Below are 12,812 nucleotides of genomic sequence, written 5' to 3'. Positions count from 1 at the left end.
CTATTAGCTTCAGCATATGGGGAATAAGGGGCAATTTGTTGTGCATGCATAAAAAGACATACACAGTCTGAAAGAAATGACCCTCTCAATATTTATTATTTTAATTTTAAAGTGTCTATTGCAAGCATATGCACTGCTACTTTAAAACATTTAAACAAAACTGGATTTAAGTGCTCAGAAAAATTAACCAGCAAGCTCTGAAAGCAAAAAGTGGAAAGAAGAAAGAAATCCAGAATTAAAAGCTATTTTACCAGGTAAAGAAGGTGGCAAAATAGTTACATATACATTGACCAAGCTAGAAAGGTATCCTAGTATGTCTAGAAGACAGCCGTGGAGGCACACTGGGGAAAGAAAGCAGATTCATCATTATGGTTGTTGAGCCTAGGAGCTCCTGCTCCAGCACAGCCCAGTGAGAACCATCAGGTCAAAACAAGGATAAGAGCCCTTGCTCAGCTCCCTGTCAGGGACTGGCACTGGAAAATCACTCAGGCATCTGGGCTCACATGGCTGTACAACAGCACCCACAAATATGCAGTCAAATAAATCAATATTAAACAGTTAAGTGCTATACAGCCAAACGCATTCCCTGCTAGCATAATTCCCTTTCTATAATGATGCCGTACCAGCCAAGATTTCAAACCAACTATGATCTAGCAGCTGCAGAAAACTGCTAGGCAAAAAAGTAAATCTTAATAAATTCATTGCTTGGACACCTTTTCACTTATCCTCGTAAGGCACAGAATGATTTCTGGAAGCAGTGAATATTCTCAGCTCAATGAGACTGAGCCTTATTGTACATGTGGCAGGATCGACACTTGCTTGAATTTGTCCTACAAAGGGAGGGAAGGAGAGAACTTCACAGCTCGGCATCACAAAGAACTGGATGTTCAAGGCATGGCCTGCCATCAGGTGTGATGGCTTTGCTGCATCAGGAACTGAAATGTCACCACACATGTACAGAGAGGCATATTTTGTGAAGTTTCCGTAATAAGAGATGGCACAATCGATGTCCGCAAGGCTCTAGTGAGTACTAGAGATTCAGCACCTCCTCCAAACTACAAAGAGATCCCAAATCAATATGTATGCCTCTGTATGCATCCACATATATACACAAATATGCATGCATGCACACATGCAGGTGTAACAACTAATCCAGGGATATGTTGGCTGCAGAAGTGTTACGGTGGTCACCTTCCATGTCCTATGTGAACCCAGCAAAAACAAAGATGAAACAAGATGAAGGAATGGGAAAATGAAAACACATATCTAAAAAGACTGAGGCAGTGAACAAATTTAAGCACATTCCTTCCCTCTGCTGCCACAAAAAACAGCTTGTTTTTAAAACTCAATATCACAATCAAATTATTAGCACACACTGGAACATCACTTGTGTACTAAACTATCCCGCTGAACAGTCATTTTAAAGGGTGGAAAAATGAAGATCTTATTATACATATGTCAACTTTTTTTCTCATTTGTTTGAATCATTTTCCAAATATTGACTTACCCGCTGTCATACTGTGTGTCACTAGTGCTCCAAACTACGTGCCTATGCAAAGGTGAGCCTCTAACAAAGCACACTCATCATCTGTTTACAAACTGAGTTCATCGCACTTTGCAACAACAATTTGGAAATAAACTAAGAAATTAACATGAAAGGATGATGATGATGGCATTGACACAACCGGAAATAATCCTAGGACGTTTAATTTGAAGAAAAGAAACATTTCTAAAACAAACAACCAAGGGTACAGGGTCAAGACAGCATGTATATGCGTCTTTTGGCAACGGTACACAACTCTTCATTCCTTAACTATTTTTACATGACATGTCTCCAAATGAATACGTTAGTGGGTTTATTTTTCGAAACAATAAACCATATTTGTGAGAGAGGGACTGAAGAAACAGCCCAGCCCATAAGCTGGATCAGGCTATGGGTTTGGATACACAACTGAATTACCACTGTTTACTGAATGACAGCACATCAGCAGGGCTGCTGCGTACAGGCAATGCCTGTACTCTAAAAATCAAGGCAGAAGGCATCAAGATCTTGCACAAGACATGCAAGTGACCCTTTACTTGCAAAAGGCCAAGAACACATACATACATACACACACAGAGTCAGCTCCTGAGGCAGCACACTGAACTGTTTGAAGCCAGTTGTGCATCCCAGCCTGGCTCTGCAGATGCATAATCGCTATCAGTTGGTGTAGGGTCGTCTGAAGTTAACGGAAGTACGCTGATCTATGCTGGCTGAGGGCCTGACCCAAAATTCACAGAATTACAAGATGGCTGAGGTTGGAAGGGACCTCTGGAGGGCATCTTGTATCAAATTTGGATGGACCTTTTGATAGAGCAATACAAACAGACACTTTTCTTGCCAGTACTGTGTCCCCTAACAAGAGGCCAGAAAGAACAGCCAATGCAGGTACGGCAACCGTCCTGGACCACAGCTGAACAAGATGCAGAAAATAGGCTCCTTCCTATTTTGTGGCTGTATTTTATTTGTTTAATGCCGCAGGTAGGCCTGAAGCTTTACAGGTTTAGCAAAATAAAGTTGAGGCCCAACAGCTTTGGCAGATTCTACATGTGAAAAGAATAATCATGTCCCACACAGATGAACTAGGAGGAGGGGAAGGGGAAGGACAGACAGAAGCAAGAAGAAAAGTAGCTCGGGCAACTGTCTTTTCCTTCAAGAGGATACAAGGAATTCATACTGCCATGTTATATCAACTTCCATGCTACTTTTTTGTTCTTACTTGTCCTGGTGTCGACTGGGATAGAGTTAATTTTCCTCCTGGTAGCTGGTACAGTGCTGCGTTTTGGATTTAGGATGAGAATAACGTTGATAACACACCGATGTTTTAGTTGTTGCTAAGCAGTGCGTACACCAGTCAAGGACTTTTCAGCTTCTCACGCCCTGTCAGTGAGGAGCTGGGAGGGGGCACAGCCAGGACAGCTGGCCCAAAATGGCCAAAGGGATATTCCATACCATATGACGTCATGCTCAGTATATAAACTGGGGGGAGTTGGCCGGGGGGCAGTGACCACTGCTCAGGAACTGGCTGGGCATCGGTCGGCGGGTGGTGAGCAATTGCATTGTGCATCACTTATTTTGTATATTCTTTTATCATTATTGTTATTATTATTTTCCCTTCCTTTTCTGTCCTACTAAACTGCCTTTACCTCAACCCACAAATTTTACTCTTTTTTCCCGATTCTCTCTCCCATCCCCCTGAGGGGGGGTCAATGAGTGAACGGCTGTGTGGTGTTTAGCTGCCTGCTGGGTTAAACCACAACATTACTTCTACCACTTCATTATTATTTGTTGTTAATCCATTGTTACTTTTTCCACTGTAGCAGCAAAGCTCCTGATGAGAAAACAGTGATGACAAACCTTGACTAGCCAGTACTTACCTTTGCCTTTGGGCTCACTGATCCACATTTTTAGCAAATACTTTGGCCTGCAACTTCTGAATCATTTAAATGACATACCAGGTAATATCTCTCTTCACATTGCTCCATCTTAACATTCTGCTCCTACATTTTTAAAAGTACGGTTTAATGGTTCTCAAGTACTAATTCAAAAACAAATTTTCAATGCAGAAATTAAAAACAATCTGAAAACAGATTATGTATCATTATCCCACCTGGCAGAATGCAACAAACATCATAAACCTATCTCGCTCACAACACAGTAATGCAGCTAAAAATGGTCTTAGTGCTCTTAAAAGAAAACTTCTATTCAAGAAACAACTTACCATAGTTGTAAGAAAAAGGTATAATTTACTGCAGCACAGCCCTGCCTAGAATGCTGGCTGAGGTTTCCATGGTTAACCTAAATTAAAATCAATTCCATATTTTTTGGCAGAAGGTCTATAAGCTAATTTTCATCTTTTCTTCTTCAACTATAATTAAAAACATAGGGAAAAGACTTCATATGCCTCAAGTATGAAGGTACATTACAGTAGATATTTTTGTTTTTAAATGGCTACAATGCTCACCTTAATCAAGTCAAAATTAAGTGGGAAAGTAGAATGTCATTATTGCCTTCTTGTGATTATAGAGTTAACAATAAATATACCCCACGCCTACAGGGGAATAACACCCTGCATGCTAGACTTGGTTGCTTGTTCTAAAAGGAAGTGAACCTTAATGCAGATTTGATCTGTAGTCACCATACACTACTGTCGCAAGAATTACTAATCAGTAACTCAGAAACAACAGCAAAAAGCTTTTTACAGCAATATTTGAAAGATATTCATAATAAAGATGTGAAGTGTATAATATCAAAGGGAAACATAATTGCATAAAATGAACAGGAGTTTGGCTTCCATTTACATGCAAAATCTACTTTGTCCATATAATAAGTGAGCAGATACGTTCAATGTGAGAGAAGTGTACAAGTGGTACAGGTCTCTCTGGATGTGGAGACAGGACACAAGATGCTTCCAAAAGAGTCCTCTCAGCAGATTAAAACCACCTTGATTCCATAAAGGTCTTCTGATGACTTCCCAGCAAGCTCAAAGGCACGACATCATATTATAGACAGCTTTGGCAAATAATCTCTCTTTGTGGCATTCTGCGTTAGATAACTCAATTTCACCGCTGGTGGACGAGGTACAAATCTTTATTTTGGAAATGTATTTGGGGAGGTGGGGAAGAAAAGCAAAGCATGGTGGCTTTTCCCAAGGCCTGTTCAAACCCAGTGGTCTCACCCCCTTTCCCATCCTTCTCATCCTTAAAGACTGACACTCCTAAGCAAAAAAAAAGGCTTTGTGTGGAAATAATAAGCATGTGCCGTGTCTGTTCTGAAAGATACTAGCCTAGCTTTGTGAACAGCACTGACTCCAAAGTCAATCCTGTAACCACTCATCAGTAGACCATTTGGGGAAGGAATGGGTAAAATAAGGCAGGGGGATCTATTTTGCATTTTTAATTCGCCACTGGCAAATAGAAACCCTCACTTAAAGTAGAGGAGCTTGCTTTGAGTAATTTTAAAATATACAAACAGAAGCAACCCTATTAAAAGTCTTAAAATTACATTTATTCAGTCAATATGAGAAGAAAGAATTCTATTACTTGGAAAGTGCTTTTCTCACTCTCACCTTTCAACCATTATTCACGTACAACCAAAATCACATCTTAATAAATTCCATTGGCCTTCATTACATACCATCCAGCATTATTTATTTTCATATCGAATCGTTAGTGTACAGGATAGCTGAACACTTCACGGAGAGAGCTGATTGTGAATTAAAGAGGAGGGGCAACTTTCAGTGTGAAAATTCAAGAGGGGAAAAAGATCCCCAAGTTAGATGTGGAAGGACCCAGAAACAGAAGGCTGCTTATCTTCAGTAGGTGAAAAGCAATGGCTGGAACAGGGGAAACAAAGTGGAAAGTGAGAAATAACAATGCTCAAAGATTGCAGCTGTGTGAGAAGACCATGGAACAAGCAGATGAAAGCACATAAGATGAAGCAAGTTCATCTGAACTAGACTCATGGGCATTAAGCAAGCCAGAAATAGCAACAGTGCACAGGGGGAAAACTGTTCATTTTGTTAAAGAGAGGGCTAGGAGTTAAATTTTCTCATCTGCCACAGGCTTTCTGGTTAGTGGTGGGGATGTCACTCAGTCTGTGCCTCAGTTCCTCATCCATAAAGCAGGATGCTGTACAGAAAAGCCACAAATGGTTCAGGGGACAGGCAAGCGATAAGGGTAAGATGAACCTACACAGACAGCTATACCTAACAGATCCCTGATGAAGAAAAAAGGGGAGAGAGAGAAAGAGACTGGCTGTAGTGACCTGATCTACCTGAATTTTAGAAAGAAACACAAATGTTACAGACCATGACAGATGGATGTACAACTACAAGAAGAGAGATAAACCTCTGACCGTAAAAGCCTGGAGAGAAAGAAAAATTTCGCCAAGTAAGAAGGGTGACAAGGCACAGACAGATATATTCAAATGACAAGGCTGACTAAAATTAAGAGCAGAACGAATATCTGAATGTACCCTCAAAGGAATGCTCTCTAATTTCAAGGAGGTGTTATTTGGGCACCAGCCACTGCTATGAACAGTGGGTACAGTCTATTCCTATCAAATATACAGAAGAAAAGCATGGGAAATTTATAGACAGGAAGAAATAGGGTTCCTGCTTGGGGGTGGAAGAAGGGAAGGGGTGGGAAATTCCTTCAAATATAGAGAAAATGGGGAAAAGACCCTTGCCACACACAACTTCAGCCTAAGAAGCTTGCACACTGGGATTCTTCCATTCAGATGTGAGTTACAGGCAGAACGGAGAACGACTGGTACAAGTGGTTATTAAATAAGATACAGGTAGTCACAAGATGAACCTCATGTACCAAAAGAAGCAAGCAAAGGAGACAAGCAGCCTGCAAACAGACTGTCTGGTTGCAGAGAGGATCAGAGGGGCAGAGGAGACAGACAGCTGATCAGAGATGAAATTTTCCCCGAGGGCACAAACAACTCTCCTGAATACATGTGAGTTTATCTGAGCAGATTTGAGCATACAAAGGGGCCAGGAGGAAGCAGGGGATGGATGGCACTGAGGCAGCGTGCGGTCAGTGACAGTATTTCCTTGTAAAATGCTGAGAAACTGCTGGAAATCTTTACTATCCCTCTGGCCATTCCTCTCTCATTATTTATTCTAACCAGTACTTGAAAATGAGCTTTTTAATATATATGTGTATACAGATAAGTAAAATAAATAACCAACAGCATATGCATAGGTTCTTGCTAACCCCGAATTCATTCTTTGCTATTTGTTATTTTCAGAGTGGTATGACAAAGCAACACGTTAGCTGCGGGAGGCATGTCCCTGTCCCAAGTAGCCTGCTCCTGCCTTAGAATGTCTAAAAACACAAAACAAACCGTGGGTGGGAGAAAGCAAATCACGCTGTCCCCATGTTACAGACTGAGAACAAGGAAGAGAGCTAGCAAGTGATTTTCCCAGGATTTCACAGGAGGTCAGTGGCAAAACTGGATATTGAAAGCCTCTCTCTTCAGCATCCATCTGGTGCCTCAGTCACAAGGGCATTGTGTCTCTCTTAAGGACATTCTCTTTCATCCTCTGAGTGTCCTGGTAAGAGGAGTCTTTGACTGAAATGTATATAGTGAGTTTATACACCTTCAAGTTTCATCGAACCATGTTGTACTTTTTTCCCCTCTCTATTTCCAGCTACCTTGCAGTCACTTTTGGTCTGACCTCAAATTAACAGTACTACCACCTCCATCCACAAAGCCAACCTTTCTATCTACTTACAGTTCTGTTGGTGAAGTTACTGAAGTCTGTCACTAAGATTTGCTTGATCATCTCTGGTGTGGAGACCACCACAAACATCTGGCGACCAATGTAGTACCTACAAAGAAAGAAAGTAGAGAGTCATTTTAGCAGATAATGTCAACCAGAGAACCGTCACCTTCCCTAAAATACCTCGGTTGGCTTGAAAACACTTGCCATGAATAAATATCACAGAAAATATATTCCCTTGGGTAAATCAATATCTTTCCCCATCTCTCTCAACTATTAAACTAAGATGCATGGTCCTGGAATTTAAAAGAAACAGCTTAAAACCTTTTACTGACTAATCAAGACTCAGCGAACATTTTAACATACAGGTTTATACACTCTATGGCTCACTGTGAATTCTGTACAAAGCGATGTAGTACCACTAAACCAATCTACAGAGGGGCAAAACATTAGCAACCAACAATGCAAACAATCATGGAAGACCTACAAAATCGATTATCCTGCAGTCAGCCACATGAAATGTCTTTGCATGGCAAAGCCCTGTCTACACAGAGCCTTTCCAGAAGTCCCCCCAGCGTGGCTGCAGTAAAGGCACATTTCCACCACTTCTACTAGCACTGAAACTAGCACAGACCCCAGGCTCTGCATTACCACAAACGTAACCATCTAAACCTTACATTGCATCAATGAGGAAAAAAAAAAGAAACAAAAAAGAAAAAAAAAAGGTTCACCAAGTATAAAGAAATGAATAAAACTTTAGAAGAAGTCTGGGTGATAGGGGTCTCTCACTCTCTGCTCGTACACCCTCTATCTCCCGCTTCCAGTTTGATCTGATCTTTGGAGCAAGGGTCTGCCCTTGGGGACTTCACACCATTGTGGATGCCGCAGAGGTACTGGGACCCACCCCAACCCCACAACTCCTAGGGATGCAGGGCTCCCTTCTCCAGCAGCATTCCCCCCCAAGGCCCACGGGCGCTCCGTGCTTGGCTGCTTTGCAGGGGGAGGAAGGAGTACGACCAGCAAGCAGAGGTTGCCTGCAGTCCCTACCTTTGCCAATTGCTGGACCAGAAAGACTATGCAGGCGGCACTGCCATTGTTCTGCCAGGAGAGAGGAAGAGGATGCTGGAGGCAGGCACAGGAGGGCAGCTCAGAGCAGAACACAAGAGCAATACCACAGATGCTGCAATACCATGGTAATATCAATGCCTAATCATTTTGGGGATATAGTTTAGTACCAATACATTGCTTATCACCTGTCTACATTGCAGCAACAGAACAGACAAGCAAACCCTGGGCTGAATTAAATTTAGTAACTGGAGGTTCCCATGGCAATGAAGCTGCAGCAGCACTGATTTCAGCAGGGGCAAACAAGTCAGACAAGTATCTTGATTCCAAAGCAGGGTTTCACAGTCCACCTTGAACCCTGTACCACCAAAACTCATAACAAACAAATGGCAGAGAAGAACAAGAAAATAATTTTCTTCAGGAAGGAAGAGATCTTCTTTTCTTCTCTGGTGGGTTTCAAGAGGGAACTGTTATTTCCCAAATCCAACCCACAGGCTCCACTTGAACCTTAGATACAGGTTGTACGTTCTATTAAAATAAACCTTTTTCACCTCTCCCAGTTTGCTAAACCACAGCAAAGTAGCTGTCTGTTAATGGTCAAACTTTTCTTCAGAATCCTAAGAGGTGCATAAGAAAGAGCTGAGGACTCATTTCAAAGAGTGCTTTGATCACAGTCTTTGGCAAAAGAGGATAATGCCCTACATGCCCCTTCCCCATGTACAACTTGTACAATTTCTCTGGCATTAGAGAGGCAAAGCAAGCTCCCACGGCGATGACCTGTGCTGCTCCAAACCTACCCAGCATGATCAACCATGAATACTGACCTCTCACACTCACACCTTGCTTTTCTCTTCTCCTCTCCAAGTTTACCAAGTTTCTTGTCTCATTTAATGGTTAGTGACTGATGGTCCTCCAACAGACAGCTTTTCATAGGGACCAAATCCCTAACACCAGATTCCAAATCCGAATCAGAAGCTGATTATGTCTACCCAGACAGCTTAACCCTGACCGCCAAGAGGCACTACATGATACATCATGCAAAGCACATGGGGGGGTGGGGGGTGGGGTGGGGGGAGAAATTTCTAGTTTATTTCAAACTTGGGAAGTTGCAGAGCTCCAGCTCCAGTCCACGGGAATAACAGGACAGTACTCACAGTCGGAGCCCTTATATCATAGTACACTTTGTGCTTGAAAGCATTCAAGACTAAAATTTGGGACAGGAGCATCTCCTACTCAAGTTGCTTTTATGAGAAAGTGACTCACAAGCCAAGTTTATGCAAACAAATCTATTCATCATCCTCCAACTCAGACCAGTCACCCAAACTCCCAGTTCTGCTTCCACAGCTAAGCTCTTTCTTTTTTATTTACTCTTCTCTAACTTTCTATCTATAGGCACCTGTTTTTCCCTTCCTTATCCAGTTATAAATAAGGGCAGAGAAGGACAAAGAAGAGAAGGGAAGAAAATCTCCTAAAATTAATAAACTGAAAATACTGAAAAAATATCTTAAATTGCTTTTTAAGCAAAGTTCTGCCTGCTTTTAAGGAATGACTGCTGTAAAGCGCACACAGACTACCATCTTTTATTGCATCCCAGACAGTAAAAGCTCTCTCCCTGGCTTTTTTCCATTCTCCTACTTTATGTACATAATCTTTCTAACCTTTTCTGGGACACAAGAAGAAGAAGGTGCATATGGACATGCTTTGGAAGTCAAAATCCACAGGCTAGGAGCATGACTTCCATGATCTTCTCCTGAAGTTAAGGAAAAAGGACAAGAACAGCTAAGTCTGAAACAAGATCGTCTGAGCTATTCCATTTAGCAAGCACAGGTCCAGAACCTGCAAAGCCACCAGAAATATGCTTAACTAAGTTTTAACATATTTAAAATCCTTTGCAGAATCAAAGCCTCGGTCACAAACCAAGAGGATATCTCCCGACTAGAAATTTTTTTTTTTTTACTTGTTCCGAAATGACAAGAAAAAGGTAAAATCCTCCTGAACAATAAGCTATTCTTCCCAAATAAATAACATATTCACCCCTGCCATGTAACTTCATTTTGATTCTGTATTACTACACGAGGATATCACCAGCCTCACATAGGCTTAGATTTATTATTGAACAAAACCCGATATTCTTGTCAGATTTTAATAAATAAGAGTTTGAGAAAAACAAAAGCCTCCCGGCAAGTGCATTACAAATGGATTCATGAATAATTTAGGACAGCACTTTTTATTAACTTTCTCTAGGTTAATCTTTTCACAGGGCTTGTCCACACACAGAAGTCCTACCTTTAACTACAGTGATACAGTACCATTACACTGCTTGACCCAACCCTTTGTAATATTTTCATGTAGGGCATTCAGGATGTAATACGATTTCTTGTGACTATTTAGCTCACTCCTGCACAGAAACAAGAACGCATGAATGTAGTATGGCGTCCTCAGAGTGATGCAACTCTGTCCACGTGGGAATCTGTTGTAACACTGCCATACCAGTAAAAATAAATTTCATGACCAATGCATGAATGTGATTTTCAAGTGTAGATGAGGCCTCAGTTATGCCATTAGGGCAATTTCTACTAAATTTCAGTTTAAACCGCAGCCCTACAAAATAGAGAAAAAAATCCACATGTTTAGACCAGCAGCTTTAGCTCCATTGCAAGGTGAGACAGGAAAGACCTGGTACCACTACATCAACAGCATGAGGACAGCGTTAGCTTCCTCCAGCAGATGAAAGGGTGGACGAGAAGCTGTCGCCCCAGTGCGCTGCCGGTACAGAAGCGGGCAGCTGTGTGCTGCACCGTCCCCAGAAGGGCTAGGCAAAAAGTTTTTTCAGAAGCATTCAACGGAGGGCATGGATTTAGTCCCACAAGTTACAAAAAAGGCAGGCTGCCCTCCAGTGTGTTTACCAAAGGGCTCGCAGGTGAAGGCGGCTACAGTATATTGAGCAAAAGAAGTCAATCTGCATTCAGAGTGTTTTAATAACTTAAGAGGCTACAAACACCCAACACACTCAACTGCAGCAGTTTGGTGCATAAGAGCAGACAAGCATCACTCTTAGGGCAATTAATGAAAGGGACAGAGAATTCTGCCTCGTGTTCAGGTTTCACCCAGGATGTTGCGGTCCTCTTGGCAAATATTTAGTCATTTAGTAAACGCGTATTTTCTTTCATCGGCAAGAATAAGCAGCAATCCAGCAATGATTTCTGCTATTTTGCGTGTGCCCCACCATTGCTTTCTGCAGAGGTGTGTCTCAGGTGTCCCAACCCACACCTAGTGCCTGCCATGGCCACAGAAGTTACCCCATGGAAGTAAGAGATGCCTGAGAGATGAGCTGCTGAGCCCAACCATGAGCTGAGGTAGAAGCAGTGAGACAAGAGGTAGGTTGGACTGCCCCGTCCCTCCTGCAACACCCAAGCACACCATCTCCCATTCCAACGTTTGCCAGGGACACCACCACACACACCCCAGGAATGCAGATTTCTGCTCTCAGGCGATGTAGCAGATCAGTCAGCTACTTCTAATTGAATGACAAATTTAGCATTATCCTTTCTGTGTCCCCAAGATCGCTCTGGTCACAGTGCATGGTCATCTGCTGCTGACAGCATCCCCCAGGTCCTGAGCCATGGACATGCTCTCTGAGCAAAGCTCACAGCAACGTTGCCTTGCTGCGCATGAAAAGATGGAGTGCGCACGCAGTACATCATGGCAAAGGGCCATATGTTTTTGTGTAACACCCGTGTGGGAAACACCTGCAACCCTTTCACCTTGTTTATAGTGCTGCTGTCAATTCACAGAAGACTTTGATGTCCCTATCTATTATCAGTCCCATGTATTACAAATGCATCACATTAATCATAAAACACATATATGCTGTTAGGCAATAAACAAGGCTTTGTTTTCTATGCTGCAGTCTAGTAAAGTACACAAAGATCATCTGGAAAGCTAAACGAAAATAGAAAATTTTATTATCCCTGTCTTCCTCTGGGAAGAGCAAAGAACAAAAAAAACCCCACAAAACAAAACAGGAAAAAAGGAGAGCTATGCAAAGACAGAGAAATACAAGGGAAAAGGCTAATTTTCTTAGGAGACCTTTCCTTAAAAAAAAGTTCCTCGATCACTCTGCCTCTTTTGTTTAGAGACACCCATTCACTGCAGGCAGAGAAACGCAAAAAACAAATAGCGCACTGCTTGTTTAAAATAGGACTCAAGCATGGCATTACTTGCTTCATTATTTCAGAGGTCAGCAAATTGATTCATCATGAGGACTGTCCCCTTCCAGCTCTTGCAGGCAATTCAGACTCTAGGACTAAGCAATACGTAACGTACCGTGAGTCCCGTTATTATTTGTGTTACATTAGCAGCTAGAGACCTCCAAGGTCCCCGGGCCCTAAATTGGCAGGAGTTATACGTAAGGAGGAGGCTTATTCTAGTCCTGTGGAGCCTACAGTTTAAATAACCTGTGGTGACAAACAG

The 12,812-nt window shown here is 42.1% G+C and overlaps 1 protein-coding gene across 1 annotated transcript in view; it reads right to left on the bottom strand.

Moving 5' to 3' along the window:
- TBXAS1 (thromboxane A synthase 1 (platelet)) overlaps positions 1–12,812 on the bottom strand; it is a 251,951-nt gene that overhangs the window by 128,682 nt on the left and 110,457 nt on the right. The window contains exon 5 of the mRNA XM_009332943.1: positions 7,287–7,383. Within this exon, the coding sequence (XP_009331218.1) occupies positions 7,287–7,383 (97 nt within the window). The remainder of the gene's footprint in view (positions 1–7,286; positions 7,384–12,812) is intronic.

The sequence above is a fragment of the Pygoscelis adeliae genome, unplaced genomic scaffold, assembly GCF_000699105.1.
Source record: "Pygoscelis adeliae isolate BGI_AS28 unplaced genomic scaffold, ASM69910v1 Scaffold38, whole genome shotgun sequence".
NCBI lineage: Eukaryota > Metazoa > Chordata > Aves > Sphenisciformes > Spheniscidae > Pygoscelis > Pygoscelis adeliae.
Note: the sequence above shows the minus strand (reverse complement) of the source record. Positions and strands in the feature narration are given on the sequence as shown.